This window comes from Protopterus annectens, chromosome 8.part1 (assembly GCF_019279795.1).
Source record: "Protopterus annectens isolate FY-2018-M chromosome 8.part1, PAN1.0, whole genome shotgun sequence".
NCBI classification, from domain to species: Eukaryota; Metazoa; Chordata; order Ceratodontiformes; family Protopteridae; genus Protopterus; species Protopterus annectens.
Window position 1 is genome coordinate 372,964,166 of NC_056742.1, and position 26,164 is coordinate 372,990,329.

General features: G+C 39.8%; 1 protein-coding gene across 1 annotated transcript in view; it reads left to right on the forward strand.

The window, feature by feature from the left end:
* Positions 1-3,906: 3,906 nt before the first annotated feature.
* Positions 3,907-26,164, forward strand: part of ABCC12 (ATP binding cassette subfamily C member 12) — a 1,155,696-nt gene continuing 1,133,438 nt past the window's right edge. The window contains exon 1 of the mRNA XM_044081948.1: positions 3,907-3,972. Coding sequence (XP_043937883.1) covers positions 3,962-3,972 — 11 coding nt within the window. The 5' untranslated portion in view covers positions 3,907-3,961. The remainder of the gene's footprint in view (positions 3,973-26,164) is intronic.

A 26,164-nucleotide genomic window follows, 5' to 3' on the forward strand; every position in this document is an offset into this window, starting at 1 on the left:
CATCCAGGAAGAAAGAGGTCATCATCTCTCGCTACTCTTGTCTCATTAGATCAATCATTGAGTATAATACCCCATTTGGCAGGCACCTCACTAGACATCTGCAACAGCTGGAGAGGCCACAATAGTACCTGATGAAGAGGATCATAGACATTAAACAAGTCCTACATGGACAGACTCAAAAGACTCCAGCTATTCTCTGTCTCATAGAGGCAATCTCTGCTTGACTTACAAAGCCATGTCTGACCCAGCTCTGTTAGAAATGCTACATCTAAAGAAATCATAATCCCTTCGCACCACACACTCCAGAGACCTCAACCTCATTACCACAATCAACAGAACATGCTGGAGGAACAGGTTCCTCACCTAGAGACTGCCCATGCTCTGGAACAGACTTCCCATACATGTCAACCAGAGCACCTTGCTGTCCCTCTTCAAGAGAAATCTTGATGAGTGGATGGGAAATAGAAAGTTCACCTCGGGGGTCACTCCAGTGGCTCTATTTGATAGAGGCACTGGGAACTAACGCCAGGCGGCACAATGCCGGGGCAGTTCTATGGGCTAGGCTTGTAAGGGCTCCAGGCCCATTAGCCTAGTACACACCTATGAACCTATGAAAGGGAATGTTGATCATACACCTTTTTAATGTTGAACTCATTTACACCCCCTACTCTACTTCCCACCTGTCGTTGCATCTCTCTCATACTTCTCCTTTCTATTCTTCTTCTATCTGAATGCCTCTCATACCATTTCTCTGTCTCCTCCCCTTGGTATCCTTTCTTGCAGCTATTCTCACTTGCCACTTCTAATACCCTCATATCTCTCTGTTTAATGATAAGCTGCTATCCCAAGCCATTCTGGTCATTATGGCTACATTTTATCCCTAAAGCACTGCTAAGCATAATTCCATTTTTCCATCCATATTTTGACATAGTTAACTGCTTCTTGACCTAAATTTTGTAGCATTTTCTTACATCTGTAAATATGTGCATACAACACACACACACATATATATATATATATATATATATATATATATATATATATATATATATATATAGATAGATAGATATAGGTATGCATGCATTTGATCAGCCAGTGAATGGTCGATCAGGTTATTGTCAAAAGCAGTGTGGCAAAATCTCAAAAAAGCAATCGCACTTGTTGCAAATCGCAAAATATCGCCCCCTTTTTGACCCATGGTAGCACTTGTTTAGGTGGTAGAGCAGTTGGAAATGTCGAATTCAGTGATTTTTATGACATTCCGACCATTCGGCATTATGAAATTCGCGGATAAAAATCGGTGTACTGCATGAGAGCACAATGTGCGCTTGACTGAATGAATGTAAAACTATATATATATATATATATATATATATATATATATATATATATATATATATATATATTTTTTTTTTTAGAATATCCTTACATCTGTAAATATGTTTTATTTCTTATGTGATTCTATTCACCCAGGCTATGCCTAGAAATGGTCCGTTGAGATCAGGGCACTACCCAGGTAAAGAAATATAAATAAATAAGTATATACTCTATGTATTTGGCCAACTGGGAGTATATGTTTTATTCAGTTAATTACTTAAGATGACCTTCATTCATGTATTCATTTGGGTTTGATGAATCACATGTAGATGTCACAGTACAGACATCTATAGCAGCACTTCTACTAACAAAATGTCATCTCCTTCTCAGTTTAGCTGTAGTTTTATTTCTGTTCCTGTTAGCGAATGGCTTTGGGATATACTAGATAAATGTTTATGAATTAAGAAAGTTGTGCAAAGCATATGTTTTTTAAATTGTTGGTGTAAACAACTTTTCTGTGCTTCATTTGTACATTTTTTCCTTCTTTTGCTGCTAAAGGTTGTATGTGACCCCTGTGTCAGACTCCCAGCTCTGTACTGGAGTCCTACTATTTTATCATCAAGTGCTTTATCCTACTATTCTATATTTGGAGTTTCCATGGTTGTGACATTTGCTTTCTGCTTGATTACTTTTTCCTGTTCTAAGGGCACTGATTTCACCTGGCTCAGTGTTATCTATTTGCACTTCTTTTCTAGCAGCTATTTATTTACATTGCAGTGGTTCCTGGACTTGTTTGCTTTTGTTCATTTCTTTGAAATACTTCCAGATTTTACTGTTTGATTTACTTTGTTTTGGACAGAACTCTCTTTTTCCATTGTGTGACGTATCTGTATGTTTTGCAGTAGACTGCTGTGCCCTCAGTCATAGGTGTATAGGTAGGTATGAGGCTTATGAATGAACATAGCAATACTCAAAGGTTTGGATCTCTTTTGCATCTTTCTGCTTATGTTCCTGCTGTTCTAGACTCCCTCATACTACCTGACAGATACATTTTCCCAATGTGTCCTTCCCTGTTCTCAGCGTCTTAAGTGACAATTCACTTATAGTTACACTCAAAACAAATGTTATTCTCTTCTAACCTCTTTGGCTACCTATACCTGCAAGGGCCACTGGGAGACAGTGTACTGAAGAAATCACAGCTTTACTCTTAATTTATGTAGCTGCCTTACTTCATCCTGTTAGTTGTCTTCTTTTAAACAAGTGCTTCCTTCTGTAGTTCTTTCTTGTCCTCCCACCACCATTTTGTATTACCTAGACTTGTTTGTCATCCACTCTTTAGTGACTCCTAACATACTCAAAGTCAACTATCTTTCTGCAGATGCACCTGGAGGTGTCACTCAGATGTAAGGAGTTAAAGTAGCAATCAGTACTGAATTTAGGTAACTTTAATTTTACGATTATGGATTGGCTGTTCAAACACACATCTTTGAACAATGATTCTACAGATGCACACCACTGAAAAGCTGTTACCAAATATTCAGAGACAAACACTAAAGCATTTGGGTGGAAGGAAATTCTTTCAGGTGATTTTGGATTCTTGTCTAACAGAACACTGAAGAATACTGCTGCAGACAATATGCTGGCCAGTTTTCATTGCCATGTAAATATTATTATTATTTTTATTATAATTGCAGACTTACTGCTTGATGGAAATGCAGTTATGACTGCAAAGCAACATGCAAAAGTCTACTACCAATCTAAAATAACATCAGTTTTAGGATGTATAGCGTACTGGCATGTCAAAATAACACTTACAATACCAGGGAGAGGCAGGCAGGTTGCTTTTGCATGCAGGGATCATCCATGAGATGGTAGCCAGTTCAAGGCAGGATTACAGGCCCTGTTAAATAGTCCTAAAAAATCATAGCCAAAAAAAACATGGTTCTGCTGTTGTTTGTTGGTTACATCTATCTCAGTTACTGGCAGCTGTGTTTCATTAGTAAATGTAAGCTCTTATGTTGAAATATTGTTGCAGCGCACTGCATGTTATAAATTGAAATGTACTTGTATTAATATTGGATTTATTATATTTATTTAGCAGTTTTTTTGGCTAGGATAATCTCAGTGCCTGTATCAAGCACTGTTAGTCTTTGCAAGTGTCTGCCCTCTTTTTATGCACTTCTGCTGCTGCTTGTAGAATTGAGCTTAACCATGTAGTCATTGGTTACTTTTAATTTATTAATTTGTTAACTTGCTAAATGAACTGCTTGTCATGATATCCTTTTCAGCCACAACCTAGGCTATAAGGACAAGGGGAAATATAATTTAGATGGACAGTATACAATATGAAATCAACCTGAAGGATTCTGGGACATGAGAGGAAGCTGAAGCACTTGAAGAAAGTGCACAGAGACACGGGGACAAAAAGCTGATTAATTTTGTATAATTTGTCATAACTAAAAACATTTTAAGCCTAGATTACTGATGGCAACACATTTAACATTTTCATTAATACACCATTAATATTACTAGTATGGGAATTCATATATGTCATGAGCACAAATGGAAATACTTCTAATCTGTTTCACATTTCTTCTAGAGGCTTGCCAGAGAGGACTGTTCAGACTGTAAAGAAAGAGGTGAAATGAACAAAAGGTAAGATTGCCATGGTTCTTATTCAGTGAAAAAAAAATGATCCTATCAGATAAATGCAAATTTATTACAGCAGAAACACTTACATCAGGAAGACTGATGCCTACATGTGACTTGTTTTTTTCTATATTTGAAAGCACAAATCTATTGAAAATGGTTGACTTAGAAATTAGCTTTCAATAAACATGCAAAGCTAAGAGGTTTTGAGGAGCTACAGTAATGCTTCTAAATGGATACCTGGAATAAGTAAGAGTTTTTCAAGCCCTTTATCTTTTTTTCCTGTCCATTGGCTGCCTCCACTCCTCCTTTATTAGGTCTACACAGCTCCCAGGTTCAGCTGGGGGCAGTGTTTGAGGACACTTGAGTAGCATGATACTTTTCATATGTTCACAAGTAAATACTAGGCTAACTGCATAGCCAGCCTTAGACATAGGACATTTAGGCAGCTGCCTAGGGTGCTATTCTAGCAGAGTCACTTTTCTAGAATTTATTTGTTTATTTTTTTGTAGTGAAGAAATTGTTTCTTTTAAATGCATTGAATGAATACAGGAAAGAATGGAGTGTAAGACAAACTGTGAGAAAAAGGAAGAAGAACGAAATCTGGATGGTATAGGTAGACCAAGATGGGGGCATCAGGTGGTGTGGGGGGTGCTGTGAAGCCCTTTTGCCTAGGGTACCAGCTGACCAAAGGCCAGCCCTGGCTAACTGCCCTGAAAAATCATTATTTAAGTCTAACCAATAACCCAAGGTCAGAATCAAACTTTGTGCCTTGCATCTGTGAGGTGAAGACATTAACTATTACACCAAACCCACCCCAATAAATATTGTCACTATTGTCTGATAGATTTGTCTGACAGACAGATGAAACCAGATTCATCCCCCTGCCTATTGTACAAGGCTCTCTCCAGAACTCTGCAAGACTTGGAACAACAACATAATTTGTGATATCTGCAAATGCTGTCTGTGGCATCTGAACTCAAGGGATATTGCAGTAGTACTGGCAGTATGCCGTAATCTCCCCACTAACCCATAGCAGTCTTATAAATGCTGCAACTGCTGCCCTTGAGATATGCCTGCATGCATGGTTCTGTGCATGCTCATCCTCCTGACAAAGTGGTATACCACTTTTGCAGCATGTAACATACCATGGTCTTAACCTGGCTGTTGCAGTGAGCCTGGGCTACCTCCTCTCCCCAGAATGGGTAAGTCAATATCAGCTGCTCATGCCCATCCTCCACAATCTCCCTCCACTAGCCAGTGCCACTAATCGATCCTGAGTCACATGGACAGCAAAAACAGCTTTATCTCCTTGCTCTGCAGGGTTACTAGCCTCTGTGTCTTAAAATATTGTAATTTGTCATGGTTCTCCTATGAAAAAGAAGGCTGATTAAATCAAAACATGATTCACAGAGACTGAACTAGTTTGTGAGCCTGGAAAACATTCAGGTGAGTCTTGGAGCAGTACAGAGGTTCCAACATTTTTGGTATGATAAACATCTGATATACCTGTGGAAATTACAGCACCTTTTCTGTGACTAAAGACTATGATAAATTTATATTTGTGCTTGTGGTAACAAAAAAAAAAACATTCTTCATATATGCCTATTATCACCCAACCTAGATGATTTATGAGTAGAAGGTACTCACCTATGACTATAGTAAGTAGCAGCAAAACCTTCTTCTAGGGGAAGGTGCAAAAATGTACTCTGTTTTCATTAAAGGTCCAATAGTCTACCCAGGCCTTCTTACTTAGAAGAGGACAATTAAACCATTGAATAATGACTAATGCCTGATTGCAAATGAATGTTTAATGAGAAAAATGTGTAAAGTTTATATTTTCAAAATGTATGCTAGAACACTTTATAACTACCTGTGCTAAAATACTGCAATTTATAGAAAAAGTTCCTATCCTAAGAAGAGGTAATATTTTGGTTATTAAAAGGCGGACATCCTCGGTACACATTAAGACAAGCATCCTGCTATGAGGTACGTTTGGTTATAGTCGAACCAAGCTTGTTCTGAGCTCCTGCCTTCCTTGTATTTGCTGACTCTGCTATGTCTATGAAGGTAAAAGTCACTGCTGCAAAGGTTTCAGAAAAATTCTCTGCATGAATTCCAGTTTTACTACTGTAGCTGTTTCTCCTAACATTTGGATTTCTTTTTAAAACTGTAAAATCGCCACCATGCTCTCCCTTTAATTTTTAACTGTTTAAATGCACTGTTCCATTGTTAAATCTTTTTACCTTTCATGAGTTTAGAAGAGCAAAAAGACAGGAGGAAACCAGAATACCTCAAGAAAACCATCTCACAGGGAAAACATGCAAACGTCACACTGAATGGCAATAACAGTAGGCCAGGACTGAACCTCAGACCCTGAAGCTACTGTATGACAGAAATTCTGTCAATATAATATATAATGAATATAATTACATTATAGTATGTCTAGTTGTTCTGCCTACATGAAGTCTGGTCAAGCCTATATTGTTTAATGGGGAGCAAGACAGTTGTTTAGCACAAGCATTTTTCATTCTAAAATGCAAACTCAAGATGCACAATTTTGGCTGAATATTGTATCATTCTAACATTACTGTATCTCTAAGCATTCCCCTTACTCCAAGGTAGAGCAATGTTGGTGTTAGCACTGATAAATAACAGTTCAAAAGTGATACTAAATGCTGCCTGCTTCATGATTTGTTCACACCCTAATGACTGCAGTTTTTTGTGTTGAACACCTGTGCTTTGAACATTTATCATGCATCTTGTTTTACACTCTGTACCATATTCCAGCTCCCTATCAGAAGATGTGATACAGAAGTATTTTCCAGGGAGGGCCTTGCAATCCTTGTGCCTTAAACCACAGCCACTTTTAGATGCACTTACTCTGAAACTGCTGTACTTTAGTGTAGGGGATACTACGAGGTAATGCAGTCTTGGATTTAGTACACATTCCTTCAGAATAGCACCTAGTTCTGCATTTCTGATGAATTTCAACAGCCACGTGATATTCTTGCCGAATTTAAATCATATGATAATAAGATTCATAAGCAGATCTTTCATCAATCACTGTGGTGCATCGTGGTAAGGCGCAGCTTTCACGAGTGATCTGGTCTAATAAAGCTGTTACTAGACATAAAAGCAGCGAACAGGAGGAAGGAAGGGATACCCACGTGATGACTGTCTGCAATTCTATTTTATAAGGCGCGATGGGCAAAACAGTCTGATATCTGGCAGCAATCATTCAGTTTATTATTTTAAAAAGGAGAAGGAGTGATACTAGACGGGGAGAAGGGGGAGAGCACTGTCCAGATTGTGAACTTTAGCATTGTGTACTACACCATGTGATGGTAGGGGGTATAACTGAACTTCTTATACACCATTATGTGATGTCTCTCTCCCTACTCCTTTTGATGAAGATCACATTCCAAAACTCATACCAAACTCATACAGGCTACTGTCCTTCCTCCCTGCAAGAACCATATAGTAAATAGTCTTGCTATCAATCACGCTCAAGCTACCCCAGTCAGATTCCTGACCAACTTTGTCCTTGGTTCCCTACCTGTAAGGACCTTCTCTGGATCGTATGATACTCGGGCTACTGTCCTTCCTCCCTGCAAGAACCATATAGTAAATAGTCTTGCTATCAATCACGCTCAAGCTACCCCAGTCAGATTCCTGACCAACTTTGTCCTTGGTTCCCTACCTGTAAGGACCTTCTCTGGATCGTATGATACTCGGGCTACTGTCCTTCCTCCCTGCAAGAACCATATAGTAAATAGTGTATGTATGTAACTACTTGTATAACCATTGTCCCTCTGGTTGATGTTAGAGTGTGACACTGCGTGAGCTAGCCAGCAGCCCAGCACTGACCCAATCCTCCCTTGGCCACATTGACTTTTCCCTTTCTTCCTCACCAAATAGTGCTTTTATCTATCTGTTGTTACCCATTTGGCCAGTAGATGGCAGCACCTTCCCATTAACTAACTGTCTCCTCTATCTGATAGGTTCTTTACTTAAAACAACAGAAATAAATGTAAACTTAAAACAAAGCTACATTTGACTAGTAACTACTTCTATACCTTGAGTATCCTATATTGTACTTCCACCCTTGACTCACCTCCCTGTCTCTTCCCTAGTGTCCACTCACCTTAGCTTTCTTACCTGTGTCTCTCTCTCCTATCCTTAATGATTGTTTTCCATAGTCTCGTCCTAGTCCTCTTCTCCTGGCTCTTCCCGCTCCGTTCGCCCTACGGGCTCACTCCGCTCCCCTACCCTGCCCCCAATTCCCACCTGCCCCCACTATCTCTACATTTATACCTCCTCAAACCCCTCCCACTCCAATTACACACTTCACTTCCTGTCTCCACCTCTAACCCACCCATCAATTTACATAACCAAACCACTCCCACACTAACTAAACTCCATTCATACTAATAACTCCCTTCCATACCAACATAAAACCAATAACCATGTTAACCAAACCTTCCTCAGCTATTATCCATCTACTACTACTAAGCCTAACCTATCTTTCCTACATCACCAAACCTTTCCATTCCACTCACTCCCCTCACCATCCCACTCACTCCCCTCACTATCACATAACTAGCCCATTCCCAAAACAATTCATACACTCTTCCACCCTCATAAGCCCTCATCTATACCCCTGCAACCCCTCACTACTCTTCCATTTTAAACTTGTATCCACCTACAAAAATATTAATCCTTGTGCTTCCTGCACTACTCTAGATAACTACACAACCCTAAAACCATATACCAAACTCTCCAACTACCTTTATCTTTGTATTCACCAGGTCATAACCACTCTATTGTCAGGTGACATACACCCTAACCCCGGTCCATCTCCCTCAAATTCCTCAACAAACACACCCCCAAATTCCTCTACTTACACACCTTCATCCACAAAAACCATTACCTTCTCAGCATTAAATGCCCAAAGTATTTGTAACAAAATCCCTAACCTCCATGCCTGGCTTCTCCTCAATAACCCAGACATACTATCAATATCTGAAACATGGCTACGACCCTGTATAAAAGACTCAGAAATAACCCCCCCCCAATTTTAATATCATCAGGAAAGATAGAACACACAAAAAAGGAGGAGGTGTAGCCCTTCACTATGGCTCCTCTTTCTCAGTTACTTCTTATACTAAACCAGTTCCCCAATTTGCCAATGCCGAACTACTTCTTACACTACTCCATCTTAACAAGCATAAAACAATATGCTTAGCCTCCTTCTACATCCCTCCTGGTGATAACATAGCTACTCTTGAGGACATCCTCTCTTGGCTCACCACCAACATTACCAATGAAGTTATCATTCTCGGCGATGTTAACATTAACTGGTCCTCTATCCAATGCCCAACAAATCCTCAAAATATCAACCTTTATAACTTTCACCAGTTAATTGAGTCAATAACCAGACCTTCCAAAGACTATTCCTGTGGAAGCACCCTAGACTGGATTCTGGTATCACACCCTCACCTATTCTCAAGTAGTGGTACACTCCCTGACCCTCTCAGTGACCACTTTCCCACCTTTGCTCACCGTCACTCTACCTCCCTACAGCTTTCTCATACCACCATCTCTGTGCGCTCCTTAAAGAATTTCAACCAAAACACCTTCTCTGAATTATTGAAACAATTCAATTGGAGTCCCCTACATACACTACCCCTAGATGAAGCCGTCACCTATTTTAATATATCATTTCTAAACCTCCTCGACTCCTTAGCTCCACTTAGAATAAAAAGAATCAAGAACAAAACTCTCCCATGGTTAAAAAAAGATACCTTATCTACCATGCTTACATAATAAAGTCTTAAAAAGCTACTATAAAGACAAAAACCCAGCCTCCCTAAATGAATACAAAACACTCCGCAACAGAGTCAAAAAACTTATCAATTCTGACCGCAGATCCTACTATATTACCCTCCAAAATAATCATAAGACTAACCCAAAAAAGTTCTGGAATAGTATCTTCTCCCTCTTCAACCCTCGCAAAAAGGAAAACCCACAACCAGATGAAAATATTAGTGACACCAATCTCGCCTCCCAATTTAACAGCTTCTTTATTGATTCCATATCTAAATTAACATCCTCATTTTCTAATAACTCGACTCCTCCAGCTACAACTCCTACTTCCACTTCCAATCTTGAACACTCATCCTCTGACCACCCTCTCTTCTCCCCCAAACCTATACCCATATGTACTATAAAAAATTGCTTCTTAAATTAAAACCTTGCTCTAATGCTCCCGACAATATCCCTTCCTTCTTCCTAAAGACAGCTACTGAATCCATAGCCTACCCAATTTGCATACTTTTAAATCGGTCCATCCAAGAAAGTTATGTACCCCAAATCTGGAAAAAAGCTTACATCATTCCCCTCCACAAAGGAGGTAACAACAATGCCATTTCCAACTTCAGACCAATTGCCATCTTATCCCCCATCTCTAAACTACTAGAAAAGTGCATACACATACAACTGCTACCTTACCTCACCAATAATCACCTATTAACTCCAACACAACATGGATTTCGACCCGGTCATAGCACTACTACTGCTCTTCTCTCCTTCCTTGAAACTGTAAATAAAGCCAGAGACTCCAACTATATTGTCTCTACTCTCCTCCTAGACCTTTCTAAAGCCTTCGACACCATCTCCCACTCCCTACTACTCAACAAACTCTCTAACCTACATCTTTCCCCCTCTTGCATTAGTTGGTTTTCTAGTTACCTCTCCAATCGGCAGCAATCTGTTAAATGGAAGAAATCCACCTCCTCTTACCTCAACACTGTCACTGGTGTACCTCAAGGCTCCATATTAGGTCCACTATTATTCAATATTTTCATTAATGACTTTCACCACAATATCCCAAATGCTAAAATAGTCCAATACGCTGACGACTCTACCATCATCTGTGCTGCAAACTGTATTCCCTCCCTCAAAAAAATAACTCAGGATGCCTTCACAACCACTGAAAAGTGGATGCATGATAATCATCTTGCTCTCAATCCATCTAAAACCAAACTGATTCTATTCACACCATCAAAAAGCATAACTATTGACAAAAACTCTTTCCTCATAACCAGTCAAAATAATACATCCCTAGAAATTGTTTCCAATGTCAAACTGCTAGGAACTCTCATTGATAATCAGCTCACATTTGATTCCCATATACATACAAACATTAAAAAAACACATCAGAAACTTGGTATGTTCTACCGCACTCACGCTTCCTCTCCCTTCTACCAGATTCCTCCTATCTACCACATACCTCATCCCCTCTCTACTATATGGTGCCCCACTACTAACCAACCTTAAATCCTCTACCAAAACAAAACTTTCTTCCTGCTACAACAAAATCGCTAAATTCGCCTCTGGCCATAGATCCTCCTCTCACCACTGTACTGCCCTCCACAAACTGAATTGGCTAGAGCTCCCAAACTATCTTTCTTACACTCAACTAACTCAAGCTCATAAGCTCATCTTTAAGCCCTCACTTTGCCCCTCTCTCTCCTCAGCCTTCACCATACACCATCCTAATAGACCCCTTAGAACCAACACTCAGAACCTACTTGAACTCCATAAACCTAACCGTCCAGCAGGCAAACTCTTACTTTCCTTTGCCCTGGCCCGCCTCTGGAACTCCCTCCCATCACATATCCGTACTACCAGCAGCCTTCCTATCTTTAAATCTCTCCTCCATTCACACCTATCTTCTCACTGGGAATGCTCCTGTACCCACCCTACATAAATTCCTCCAGCTACTTCACACTCCTTATTCTATAATCCCTTCCCTTCTATAGGAATACTCCTACTATAGCCAACCACTTATGTAACTGCTATCTGCGCATACCTACTAACTAATATTCTTAACTAATACTTTCTCTCCTTACATTTACTATTGAATATAGAAATTAAAAATTGTAAACTTATTTGTTATTCTTGTATTGCAGTTCTGTTGCATTTCCTGTTTTTCTTAATACTATCTCATGCTTACATATACTACTGTGATACTTATCAATCAGTAGATGTTATGTTCTACCTATTATATTTTACTTTAAATTAGATGTTATTTTCTACTTATTATAATTTACTTTATTCTTATTTGTATTTTTGACATTTTGTTTTTTGACATTGTATCTTTGGAGCTTTTCTCCCCAGGACTCCATTGAAAATGGGCTCATTCGGTCCAATGGATTATCCTGGTAAACAAACTTCAAATAAATAAATAAATAAATAAATACCAAACACTACTATTATGTCACTTGGGAAAATTCATTGCCTATTCATTGCATAGGCAGCCTGCTTTGTTGGACATGGAGCAAAGAATAACAAGACCACAAAGCACAAAATGTTCTAGACAGCAACCAGCATTTTCATTATCGTTACCTTATAATTCTATTTAGCACACACCAAACAAACTTTTTGAAAGCTACATCAGTCGTCTTCAAAAGCAACACACCGCTTAACAGTCATTGCCTGGCTCATGTTCTCTAAAGTATATCAGAGACTGCCAAAACTGATCTGTTTAATCATGTACAAAAATGAGTCTTCAAACAGAAATGAAATGAGCTATGATAACCTCCAGTCTGGTGGCAAACAAATGTAATGTAGCTGATGGATCTCATTATTTCACATAACAAAAAATACAATGGCCATTTAAGAAATTCAGCATTTAAATTAATAAATAAATACATACATACCTAAATAACAAAACAAAAAATACATACATACCTAAATAACAAAACAAAAAATACATATATAACTAAATGACAAAACAAAAAATGCATACATACCTAAATAACAAAACAAAAAATACATACATACCTAAATAACAAAACAAAAAATGCATACATACCTAAATAACAAAACAAAAAATACATACATACCTAAATAACAAAACAAAAAATGCATACATACCTAAATAACAAAAAAAAAAAAAAGAAAGATGCTATTATGTAATTAGATGTTGTCATTTTTATTCGTTCCTCAATGAATGGGTTCAGATCCAACCCTCAGATCTGACTCGGCCACTTTCTCTAGATTCTAGAATCTGACTTTTGAGCTGCTCTATGATTTGGTCAGGATTATGTTCTTTGGAGCTCATTCTGGTGCAGTGAGTTGAAATTGATATATGTTTCTCTTTTAATCTTTTTTCTACTTCAGATTATATACCAGTGTCTCCCTTACCCACTATCTAGCTAGTCTGTTTACCAAATTTAATTATTTTGGTATTTTTTATTACCATTGTTGGTACCATTCTACTTCTTAGGTTCATAGGTTGGTACTAGGTTATCAGCCCTAGGGCCTATACAAGCCTAGCCATAACAATTCCCTGGATATTTCTTCTCACAGTATTTACTAACCTGGACCCCTGTCTAGCAGGGCGACTGACATGATCCTCGGGGGTGAATTTCCTATCTCCCATCCAATCATCAAGGTTCCTTTTGAAGAGGGCCAATGAGGTGCTCTGCTTGACATGTATGGGCAGTCTATTCCAGAGTATGGGGAGTCTCTGGGTTAGGAACCTATCCCTCCAGCATGTTTTGTTCATTGTGATGACAAGGTTTAGATCCCTGGAGCATGTGGCTCTGAGGTATTGGGATTTCTTTATGTGGAGCATGTCCAACAGCTCAGGGTTTGACATGGCCTTGTATGTTAAGCAGAGATCGCCTCTGAGTAGATGATATGCCACAGAGTATAGCTGGAGTTCTTTTAGACGGTCAGCATATGGCATCTGCTTTAGGCCTGTGATTCTTTTAGTGAGGTACTTCTGTGGCCTTTCCAACTGTTGCAGATGTCTTGTGAGGCACATAACAAATGGGGCATTATACTCTATAATGGATCTAATGAGGGATGAGTACAGTGAGACAATGACCTCCTTTTTTCTGGATGAAAAGCCCTTAGTGATGAGGTGTGCCACATAGAAGGATTTCCTGACTGTTGTGGCCATGTGGTTATCGAAAGTGAGACCACTGTCCACCTGTGCCCCTAAATCTCTCATCACGCTTTCGATGTTTAGTGTACTGCCACCTATATGGTAATTCATGGGTACATGTTTTTTTTCCAAAGGGGATAACTATACATTTCTTGGCATTAAGCTTGAGCCCATGTCTCTGGCACCAGGCATCTATTTCTGTAAGGCCCTTTTGTAGAATATCCACATAATTTGGGGATTCAATAATGGCTCTCAGTTTACAGTCATCTGCAAACTTTGTTAGCCAGAGTCCCTTAGTGTTGGCCTGTACTTCAGAGAAGTAGATGCCAAACAAGAGTGGTCCCAGGTCTGAACCCTGAGGTACTCCACTTGTCACTTGTCTGGAGCTGGATTTGGAGTCGGCTACTTTTACAGTCTGGGATCTGTCAGTAAGCCAGTTGGCAACCCATCGAGTGACATAGGGATTTATGCCCAGCTTAGTAAGTTTATCTATGATTCCAGAGTGGGGGATGGTGTCGAAGGCCTTGCCGAGGTCCAGATAGGCTGTGTGGACTGCCTTACCCTTGTCCACAGCTCTGGAGACTGATTCGAAGAAGTCAATCAGATTCAGGAGACAAGATCGGCCCTTCACAAACCCAAAGTGGGAGGGGTCCAGTGTTTGAAGGTTGCCAATGTCTTTGTTTATAAGTTCCATGATAATGCGTTCCATGCCCCTTGCAGATCAGGCTTGTCAGACTGACGGGACGGTAGTTCCCAGGATCCAAGGTGGATCCCCCCTTGTAGAGAGGGATAACTGTAGCTGTGCGTCACTCAGTGGACACGAAGCCTGAGGCGAGGCTATGATTAAACATGACACTTAGGTGAGGTGCCAGTTCATTTTGTAGTTCATGTAGTACACAGCCTGGGATGTCATCTGGTCCCATGGATGCTGTATTCTTAGCTTTGGAGAGTGCGGTTTCTACCTGTGTGGCCATGATTACCGGAATTTGGCAACCTTTTGCTATTGAGATGGACCCTTTAGGGGGTGAGAGGGGGGGGTGAAGTTGGCACTAAATCGATCTGCCAGGATATTGGCAATATCCTTGGGATCAGTATATTTAATTCCATTCTGTTGTAGCTCAGAGCAGATCTGAGCATTGCCATTTAGATTCTTGACATAACTATTGAATGCTTTGTGGTTGTCTTTGGAATCTTTGGCAATTTTATTTTCGTAACTAGCTTTTGAGGATTTTATGAGGGATCAAAAAAAACTCCAACAAATAGCAGAAATGAACACCAGCCACAGAGATGGAAAATTAGGCACTTTAATTCACATATCCTGGTACCTCGGCAATTCGCCTTCAATGGAACAATGCATCAAACAAACCCATCTCCTTAAATACAAACACATTAACTCGTTAATAAATGCGTTCTTATTCTTTTGGATTTTATGAGGGATCTCAGCTTCTTACCGAGACTGGTGAGGGTGTTTTTTGCATCCCAACGCAGTAGGCAAAATATGGAATAACCTCCCCTCACACATTACCTCTATAGGCTCCTTTGATCTTTTCAAAAAACAACTGCTTGCACATCTTAAAAACTTCTGGCTCTGCTCTTGTACCAATCCTGACTGAGAAACCTTATACCTTCTACTATCATACTTCCTTACCTCTCAACTGCAATCCTTCTCTGTGTTCTCAAACAACCTAATGACTTTACAGTTTCTACTGTTCTCACAAAAAAAAAAAAAAAAAATTAAATATTGTATATACACTAATATGTATGTAATGACCTGAATGGAGTGTAGTTCTAGATATAATTAATGTCTGTTGCAATACGTAGATAGCATTATATGTGTTCTATTTTTCTTGATCTAGACTAATAACTATCCATGGTAACTCAATATCTGTTAAAGGAACTCATAGTAAATCTTCAATTTTGTATAACCTTTGTTTTAAATCTGTGGAGCTTTTCTCCCCGGGCCTCAACTGAAAATGGAAATTATCCAGCTGGACTAGCCCGGTCAACAAATGTAAAATAAAAATAAATAAAATAAAATTAATCATTTCATTAGTTCCTTAATTGAAACGGTATGTTTCTTGAACTTCAAACCCAATACATCCTTGACTGTCATTTAAAAATACAAAGCACCACGGCAGATGCAAAATAAATAAATGTTCCAAACTCACATGAAAGTGACCATAAATCTGCCGCTTATGCTTAATGATAAATTTTACAAACAAACATCGCCTTATCTGGCGTCCAAGAACATAATATGCAACATAGATGAATGAGTGAATGAATAATTCAAATTTATAAATATAACACACATCAGCTACTCCAAAACCAAACTTTTCATAAATAAATAAATAAACAATTGTCACAATGCAACATTTCATGGTGCTAAATACTTTAAGTACATGATGTCAAAATACAAAACTTTATCAAAATGCAAATTTATGATGATACAAAAATATCTAAGTACAAAGTTGTCATAGTACAAAATTATTATTACCATGCAAAGGTATCATTATACAAAATATTATAAAGTATCATAAAATATTTCATGATGATAAACCAACATCTAAGTTCATGCCCCTCGGATGTAAAGTATGATAATTGAGAATCAACTTATATTCTAACTTGTTAAGTTCTACCTTGAAATTGCCAGCCTCAAAATGTGGTCTCGCTAAAACACTGAAAATAAATCCTTCAGTGTTACTATTATGAACTTTGACAAAATGCAAAGTCACAGGACTATCCAAATTCCCCCTTCTTACATCTCCCAGATGTTCTAAAATGCGAACTTTAATCTTTCTAGTGGTTTGACCAATGTACCACAATGGTTTGGGGCAATCACAACCCAAAACATAAACCACCCCATGTGACAAACAATTAAATTTCTCAAATGCCCTATATTGCTTCCCATTGATTTTCTTTCCATGTAAATTTCTGACCATGTGACATACAGAACACCTGCCACATTTTTCCATACCAACATTCAATCCATCTGTAGAATGTTCCAACTTTTTATTTAACAATTCCTTCAAATTGCTAAATCTGCTGTAAGAAAATGTGACATGTTTAGGAAACAAATTTTTTGATGCGTTCTTATTCTTTTGGATTTTATGAGGGATCTCAGCTTCTTACCGAGACTGGTGAGGGTGTTTTTTGCATCCTGAGATTTTCCTCTTTTCTGCAACAGTTTCTTCCTTCTGTTGTATAGTTTGTTTATAGCAGGGGACCACCAGATTAGCTTCCTTTTTTTGGAGAAGAGCATCTCGGTTCTATTTGGAATGGCACGATTCATGCACGAGTGGATGTGCTCATACAGTGCCTTAGTGCAGGATTCTGCAGTCGAACTTTCAGATCCTGTCTGCATGGGTGTCGTGACGTTTGTCACTTCTGACTTCAGTAGCATGAAGCTGGCTTTGGAGAAGTTTTTTAAGGAGGTTTCCTTACTGGGGGGTGGGGTTGGGATGTGGATGTCAAGGGTGATTTGCTTATGGTCAGATCTGACCAATGAGGGGGTGACCACTGGTGTGGAGCATCTATCTCCCATGTTGGTAATGACCAGGTCTAGGATATTAGATCTCCTGGTGGGACAATGGATTAGTTGATCCAGGGCGTTGGAATTTATGAATTCCAAGAACCATTGGGAAAAGGAGTTGGTACCCGAGCAGTTTTCTCAGTTAATTAGGGTAGTTGAAATCACCCAGTATTAGGGTTTTTGGTTGTATCTTAATATTTTCCAGTATGTTTAGAAAGGTGTAGTGAGAATCTTGGGGCATGGTGGGGGATCTGTAGCAAGCTACAATTTGGATTGCAGTCTTACCTAGTGTTAGTTGCACCTGGAGAATTTCAGATGCATTGTGTTGGGCAACTAGCCTGGAGGTGTGAATATCCTTCGTGAATATGGACACTCCTCCACCATTAGTGTTTCGGTCTTGGTTTTGTGGCCGAAAAATGTGGTAAGAGTTGTAGCCTGGTATTGCAGGGGTGCTCTCTGGAGCCTTGAACCAGGTCTCAGTTACTGCACAGATATCGATGTTCTCCATTTTTAGGAGTGCCTCGAGAGAGTGCATTTTGAGGTTTAGACTTCTAGCATTGAGTAGCATTACCTTCAGATTTTGCATGCTTGTATCTGTTATGGTGGTGATTTTAGCCTTTGAACCTTGCCTAAAAAAGGCACTATAGGGGTAGCAAGAGCTTTAGCCAGTAACCTGAATCCCAGGGGTGACAGGTGCAGACGATCTCTGGCAAAGCATCGTGGTTTGTCGATCATGTCTTCCCAGGCAGACAGATACTGGATCTCCTTTGAATGACACCAGAAGCTTAGCCAATTGTTGAAGTCAATCATTTTGTCCTTATACTGTGGTATCATTCTGGGCGAAGGCAGGATGCTACTCAGGGCTAGGGTCATACCTGCCTGGGCCACATGATCCGAGAGCTCTTCCATGTCTCTTTTCATGTAGTCCAGGGAGGTATGTCTCAAGTCATTCACTCCAGCATGGACAATGACAGAGTCGTATTTGTACTTGTTGTGGAGTGACTTGAGTGCATGTGTTATGTGGTGGATCCTGGCACCCGACAGGCAGCTGACTGTAATTTTCTCCTTGTTCAGCCTGGTGAGTGGGACATCAGTGTGCCTGACTATAGAGTCACCTATGACTAAAGTTTTGAGTACATTGTCTTGCCTTAGGGGCTGTTGTTGGGTGGCACACTGGTGTTGTGAGCTATGTGTCACTTTGGTTGTGACTTGTGTTTGTTTGCATTTCAACTTCGGAGGTCCTTGTTGCTTGGGCAGGTTAATGTTAAGGGCCTCCATATATGTGGGTTTAGTGTTGCTATGTGTGGGTGTTGATGGTGTAGGTTTTGAAGGGCTATGACTTGCCTGAGGTGTAGTGCAGGTGTTAACCTTCTCCTCTTGACTGTCTAGACAAAGCATTCTCCTTTACCTCGCAGTGAGGTATTTGGTTTTAACATTGACAGTATAACTTTTTTCCTTTCACAAAACCTTAAAAAAGTTTTCTCCTGCTTTGTTTTTTCCCTCGCAGTATGGCTAAAAAGCCAACTGGCTTTAAAAAGTGCATTTCCTGTGGGCATAAGATACCCAACTCTGATGCCCAGAGGCAGAGCATCTGTTGTTTAGGCCCTTTACATCTGGACACCTCTTGCAGTTTTTGTGCCAGATTCAATGCTAGAGCTGTTAGCAATAGGAGGAACAAAGTGGTGCTTAAAGGCCTTCTTCCTGCATCTGCTCCTTCTTCTGGTACATGAACACCAGGGGCTCAAACCCCCTCACACAAGTCCATGGAGCAACAAAAACATTCCTCTGCACAGTCTGCTAAGTCAGTGCTTCCTTCTGAGCCACTTTAGAAGAGTTCAAAGAGTTTGGATCAAACGTCTTCAGATCCGATGTCTACCACTACCAAGTCTCTTCAGCTCCAAAGCCAAGGGTTTTTCCCAGAGCCAATATCTCCAAGGTTGTGGTCTCCCTTCCTTCAGAAGACCCCTAAAAAGCCTTCCAGACCACCTTCCACTTCTTCCTCCGTTAGATCCTCCTGAAATCATTCTGAGGCAGAGGTGGATAGGATGATGAGAAAACTCCTCAGAACACTGATCCAGATGGGGGTCTTGCCAGGTCCATCTCCTATCAGATTTGTGAGCCTTAAACCTTCATTCCAGTCTGTTGTCACCCCTTCTTCGAACTGACCTGCCATTTCAGAACCCTCAAATCCGAGATCTTTGAGAGTTGAACCATCAAATATGAAAATACTCCTATCTTCCACACTGGTAGCTTCCCTGATCTGATCAGCTGCTACCCCCAAGGAGCATGATGGTTCTCAGAGTCAAAGCACTGTCATCAAATCCAAGGGCTTGACTTCAACTCCGAAGTTTTCAGAGCCATCACTTCCCCTCAGGGCTTCAGTGTTGGACTGCTCAGCTCCGACTCTTCCCTCAGAACAGAGAGTCAGGGAGGGCATTGTATCATCTATGCCAATAATTTTGGCTCTGATCAGATTGTCCTTGGCTTCTCCTGGTCCTTTCACCTTTAAGGTGGTGGAGAGAGTTTTCTCTCACCCCAGAGCAGTTTTGACTCTTGCGCATTTGGATCCAATCCCTGTTCCCTCTTTGGATCTTGTGTCTGAGTCAGCTCATCCTATGCCCCAAAGACAGCCAACCCATATGAGCTTCCAAGTAGTTCCCAACAGGGATCCCTGCTTCTTCTGACACCTCTCCAGAACACTCTACTGAAGAGGTTCCTCAGAAGAGGTCATGCAAGAGGTGGCACTTGGATTTCCCACACCAGCTGAAGGTTCCTCACTGGGGCCGGTTCAGGCGTAGCCATTAGGATACATGCCAGGATGCAGTTATGTGATTTTGTAGAGCCCTTCAAGATGTCATCCATCAACGTTCCTTTTGATGGATCTTCCTTGTTTACGCTAACCATCAAAGAGACACTTTCCTGCAGTGAGAAAGATGGAAAGACCTTGTCTGATGTGGAAATCTGCTTTTCTAGGAATCAACACAGTGGTAAAAAGATGTGGTTCTGGAAATCTCAAGGACCTTTCCAAGAGTCATGCAGAGACTTCCCCCCCAGAGGTAGAGAGGAAAAGAGCTACAATGGAAGATGCCCCCACATGGGGGAGGGGCTCAGCAGAATCGAGGGTCTTGAGATTCCTTCTCAGACATATCCTTTCAGCATTCCTGAAAGGTTTCCCAACTGTCCCTCTCTGGAGGCAGTCAGGGGGTGCTTGCCCTTGCACCTAAAAGCCTGGATAGCCATCACAAAAGATTCATGGGTGGAAAGTATCATATCCAGAGAATATTTAATTCGCTTTTTGCAAGTTTTCCAAAGGAAAAGAAAATGTATCCCATGTGTTTCACCCAATGAGAGGGAGTTAGCAGCTGTAGAGAATCAACAAAGCGTCGGCTAAGAGGTCACCCCAGACCAAAGAGGTTCCAGAATTTACTCAAGGTTCTTTTTTATTGTCAAAGAAAACAGGAAACCTGAGGCACGTTTTGGATCTCAGTTATCTGAACCAGTTTGTAAAGAATTCCAAATTCTGAGTGGTCGTGGTTCAGTCCAATCTGCCTGTCTTACAGAAGGATGACTGGATGTGCTGTATTGATCTTCAAAATGTGTACTATCACATCAAAATGAACAGGTGCTCTTGGAGATACATACGCTTCTGGCTGGGAGCCAAACATTACCAGTTCAGAACCCTGACATTCCTCTCACCACAGCCCCCAGTGTGCTCACCAAATGCATGGCAGTGGTAGCAGGTCATCTAAGACTGCAAGGATTCAGAGTGTTTCCGTACTTAGATGACTGGCTCCTTACCACACTGATCAGGCATCTTCCTGCCACACATCGCCCTGTGCCCCATCCTAGCCTACCTACACCATTCATATTAACTTTTTCTTCCTTTTTATCACAGTTTGTCTTAATCTTCATTTTTTCTACATGTATTTATTCATTCAACACATTTTTTAAGCAAGCAAGACTGTACTCCCATAAATGTGGAGGAAATAACTACAATATACCAGGCACATGGGGTCCTAGATCCTCTAAGGTGCATTTTATAGTTTTTTAAACAACCTTTTACATCCATTGATGGCTTGAATGAAAATTGTGATTTGAGAAGAAATCCAGTCTGCTCTTCAGCTTTTTTTCCCAGTATCCTTTCAAGACATCTTAACTGACCAAGACTGCACTATAATAACTAATATAAGTGGGGGGTCTAGGGGTCACTAGGCACCCAGAAGCCATGTTGGTTATAGATGCTCAGAGTTGCATTTTAGAGCATTTCCAACTCTTTGATTCAATGATGGCCTGACCAAAAATCAGGCATGAGGAAAGAAATTCAATCTTATTTTTTTTTCAAGGAAAAACGAGTCGTATCCAAGGCTTCAGGCTCAATAGTTGAGCAGATAGTAGCACAGTGCACAAAGAACAAAGAAGAGAAATGCTTGTGATGACATGTATATCATATCTGGAAATGGTACCTGGCTCCCTATCACACCTCAAAAAAGGCTTTCACTTTCTGTATATCCCTATCTGGTGTTAAATTGTAATATAAATTAAGGGACAGATTGCCACAGTCAAAGTTCCTGTTGTCATGCATATATACAGCATGCCTACTCATCCCTATCCACAAAAGATAGACACTACCTGTGCACCCCTTTGATGTCAGACTTGGTAAAACCTGAAAAAACAAACAGAACGTATTTGCTGTCAGACATTTATAAACAGAATGCTTCTTTACCTCCCCCCCAAAAGATAGCTACTTGTATATGCAGCTAATGTTTGATTATGAGGAAAATGAAAAAAAAAATAATAATTACAGTAATGTTTCTAAGTTGTTACTTTTAGAAAGCACACTATTCTTTTACAAGTTTAGTCGCCATCTGGAAACCCCTCTAAAGTTTGTGAGGAAAGGTAAAGAAATAATGGTCACACAAGACAGTGGCCACTGAGGTTTGAGACAAAAGTTAAAATAAATGACATCATCCCAAGCTCCTTACACAAGCTACAGTGACCTTCTGATAACACTTCTAAGCAGGGCTAGTTTTAGACTAGGTGAGATTCAGGATAAAGGCCACTATTAAGTCCGTGTCACAATCCACTTATACAGCTTCGGTGTTTGGGGGCCACCGTGAAAGACTGGGTATTCTGTCAAGCATTTTATTCCTTATTTATTTTTTTTTAAAGAAAGGATTGTTTAAACTGACCAAGTGACAAGAGGGTCAGTTGGTTTCATAAAGACAACCCCCACCAAGCAGTTATTGCCATGCCTATGTGCAGCTCAGATGTTGAATTGTGATAAAAAGGATGGTTATGCAATGCATTTCACCTTTGTTCCAAGTAAACAGTTGCAACACATTAAAATATTCAAAGTTGCTGCACAAATCATACTAGTCCTGCAAAGCCATAATATTAAGCAAACAACAAGAAGCATCTATGACGATAATAGACAACACCGGACCATCCATAATTAGCGGTCAAGAATGCCGATGGCGGTATACAAATACTGGTAGAATACATTTGTTAAGATTTTTTTATCTGTTTAAAAAGGTAGAGCAACAATGTGTGTTTCATCATCATTTTTCTGACTATTAAAATGTATGATATGTTAATGCCTGTCATTATTTACTGACTATAATCCCCAATGATTTGCCAGAAAATCTAAATTTTAAGAGGAACAGGGCAGAAAATATCAGGCAAAACCGAGATGTTGAAAGTCAATTGAACAATAGATTTTGCATCCACATACATTTTCTGAATTGTATTCAGATATAGTTTACAGAGAAATGACAAACAAAATGAGGCAACATTGAGGACCTTAAAGTTAAATAGAACAGGCATTGCATCGACGTCCATTTTCTGAAAGATAAAAAGCTGTAATTTCTGACATTACACACTAATTGTAATCCACAGTATTTTACCAGAAAATCAAACATTGTACTAGGGATACAGAAGAATCAGGGTTATTCAGCAAAATGAGATTATGGGGACAGATGTGGAAATGTGTGATGCTAATATCTGAGGTGACAGATGGTGGATTTTTTTGTACCGTGCTTGCTGGGGTTCTGTTTGATTCTGCTTTTCATAAAATATTTTTTGTGATAACAATGAGAATGTTAGGGTAGCAGCACACATTTGTCAAACTATGCTACTGATGCAAAATTTTAAGTAGTATGCAAACACACAACCACAGTCCATAATCACAGCAGCTAGTCACTTTCTTGCTTTTAAAAGTCCCAACAATTATACCTTCTCTGTGCATATCAGGTGTTCTGAGTAGTCCATCTTACTTCTCACAGATGCACAACAGTTGCACATTAAATAGCTACACAAGAGAATATTCCTGAATGAGTCGCACAAAATCATACTAGTCGTGCACAGCCTGAATAATCAACAGTGGCAGAGCAGCGGCTAGTCGTTCTTCACCACAGATAGCCATAGCAATTATACTGACTCTGGGTAAATTCAGTAGTAAGCAGTCCATTTTACATCCCTCAAATGCACACTAGCCTGCAAAGCTAGAAAGTGACTACTTAAAAAGTGAGCAATGACAGTTACTTTCATCCAACCAACCCCAACCCCCCACACAAAAGTTATAGCCATCACATCTGATCCCCTTTGTTTAACACCACACAGAGAAGTTGCCACAATATATTAAAGTATTCCCAAGCCACTCCAAACAAATCAAAGACAGAAATATTGCACAAAATATTTGGCTGACCACAACTGGCATCACTGTAAAAAACTAATACATACCGTATCTCATTGACTCTGCTTGGGTCTCGCTGTCCTCACACCATTCTGCTCAACTGTCCTAAATTCTTAAGAATGTTCCTGTTAGCATAATCAAACCAAGCCAGATATAATAAAGTAATAATTTTTCTTAAATGCATCATATTGATCCAAACATCACCTGAACCCCGTGGATTTGCACCAGTACTATGTTACAAGGTCTCTGCTCACTGACCTCACAATGCTCAAGTCTATTGTGGTCAAACCTCTCACCCTGGAAACATCAAAAATCTGAACAAAGTCCCATGAAAAACAGGTACAAATCGGTATGCTGATTAACATAACATGTACATATATAATTATGTAACCCCACCCACTCCAATGGAATTGTGGGATGCCAGCATTCAAATTCAAATTGAAGAACAGACAAAATATTAAACACAAAATATAATGAGAACAATAGTGTTTTATTTATATAAACATCTGAATGTTTATCAGACTTTGAACTTGTATAAAACTAAACTACAATTTTCTTTTATAAAAATAAAATCAACTGCATTGAATCAAGAAAGGTTTTGTCAGCTGGCAAGCAACAGCAGACCACATGTAGAAAGTCAAAAAAAAGGGGTGTTGATGATTTAATTCCAGTCAAGCTTGAATTACACTAGATAGCAAGATTATGAAAGTTCACTGGCTTTTACCTCCTCAGAAAAAAAGATTGTTTTGGTTTACGCTTTAGACAACTCCTCATGGAACTTTATATTTCATTGTTTCATCTACAAATAAAGTGACTGTTGCTCTTGAAGAATAAATTGCCTAAATTATATCTGCGGTGGTGCAGCAGTAGCATTGTTGCCTCACAGCAAGAGGTTCTCCCGTTTGATTCTCGGCTGGAGTGCGGGGAGTGCCTTCTGTGTGGAGTCTGCGTGTTCTCCCCAGGGTTGGGTGGGCGTTTGAAAGACATGTGTAAATGGACGTGCCTTCGTTGAAGGTTGAACGTCGAGTTGGCACCTCAGCGTTCGTGAAAATCTACTGCCAATTATTAGCGGACCGGAGTTCCGCTGTGGCGACCCCTAACCGGGAAAGGCCAAAAGACAAACAACAACATTAAAAACATAATAAGCTAGAAATATTGCAATACGGAGTATCTGATAGGTTCATAGTTACTAGGTATCTTCTCCAAAGGAGGACATTCTCAGGACTGCAGCATCCACCCCCTTTAAAAGTACAACACAGTATCAGCCATCCATGTACATACTGTGGGAGTAGAATCCATAACCCTCTGCATCAAAAGCAAGTATACGACCTGTTGTGCTATTAACAATGCAGACAGACTTGGCATAAACAGCACTAAACTTCTCTTCCCCTGAAGCTCTCAGCTCTTGTAAAATACATTTGACACTGAATTATATCTCAGCTTTGCAGCACAAAAAATCTGGAAAAAGCCAAAATTTATTAGAGGAGGACAAAGGTCCAAAAACCAGGGACACATTTTAAACATTACTTGTATAATCATGGAGTGTTGGTAACACAAAACATTTTATTCTAGTATGTGTTTCCTGAAAGATAGGAAGACTGAAACTTAAATGGCTATCATTAGTTAATTCATTTCTCACTGATTTGCCAGAAAACCACAAATTTTAAGAGGAACAAACCAAAAGTATTCCTGACATTCTGTGAAAATGTAATTCAAGGAGTTGAGCTCATAGCTTTCAAGTGGTATGGGTAGAGAATTCAGGCTCTTGCTCCTTGTATATCAAGTAAAAGTTTGAGGCTGAGTAACATTAACCACCAAGTATACTTAAATATAGCAATAACCTATGCCTGGGTGTGGGTAATGCTGGATTTACCCATGGTTGGTGTGGTTTGGTCACGAGGGCATATGCCTACACAGTACATCAGAGCTGTGGGCAAAAGCAACGGAGAAAGCAAGATCTCAGTTGCTTTTTACAAACTGTTTCGCTATGTTAAATAGGTTTAACATAGCGAGACAG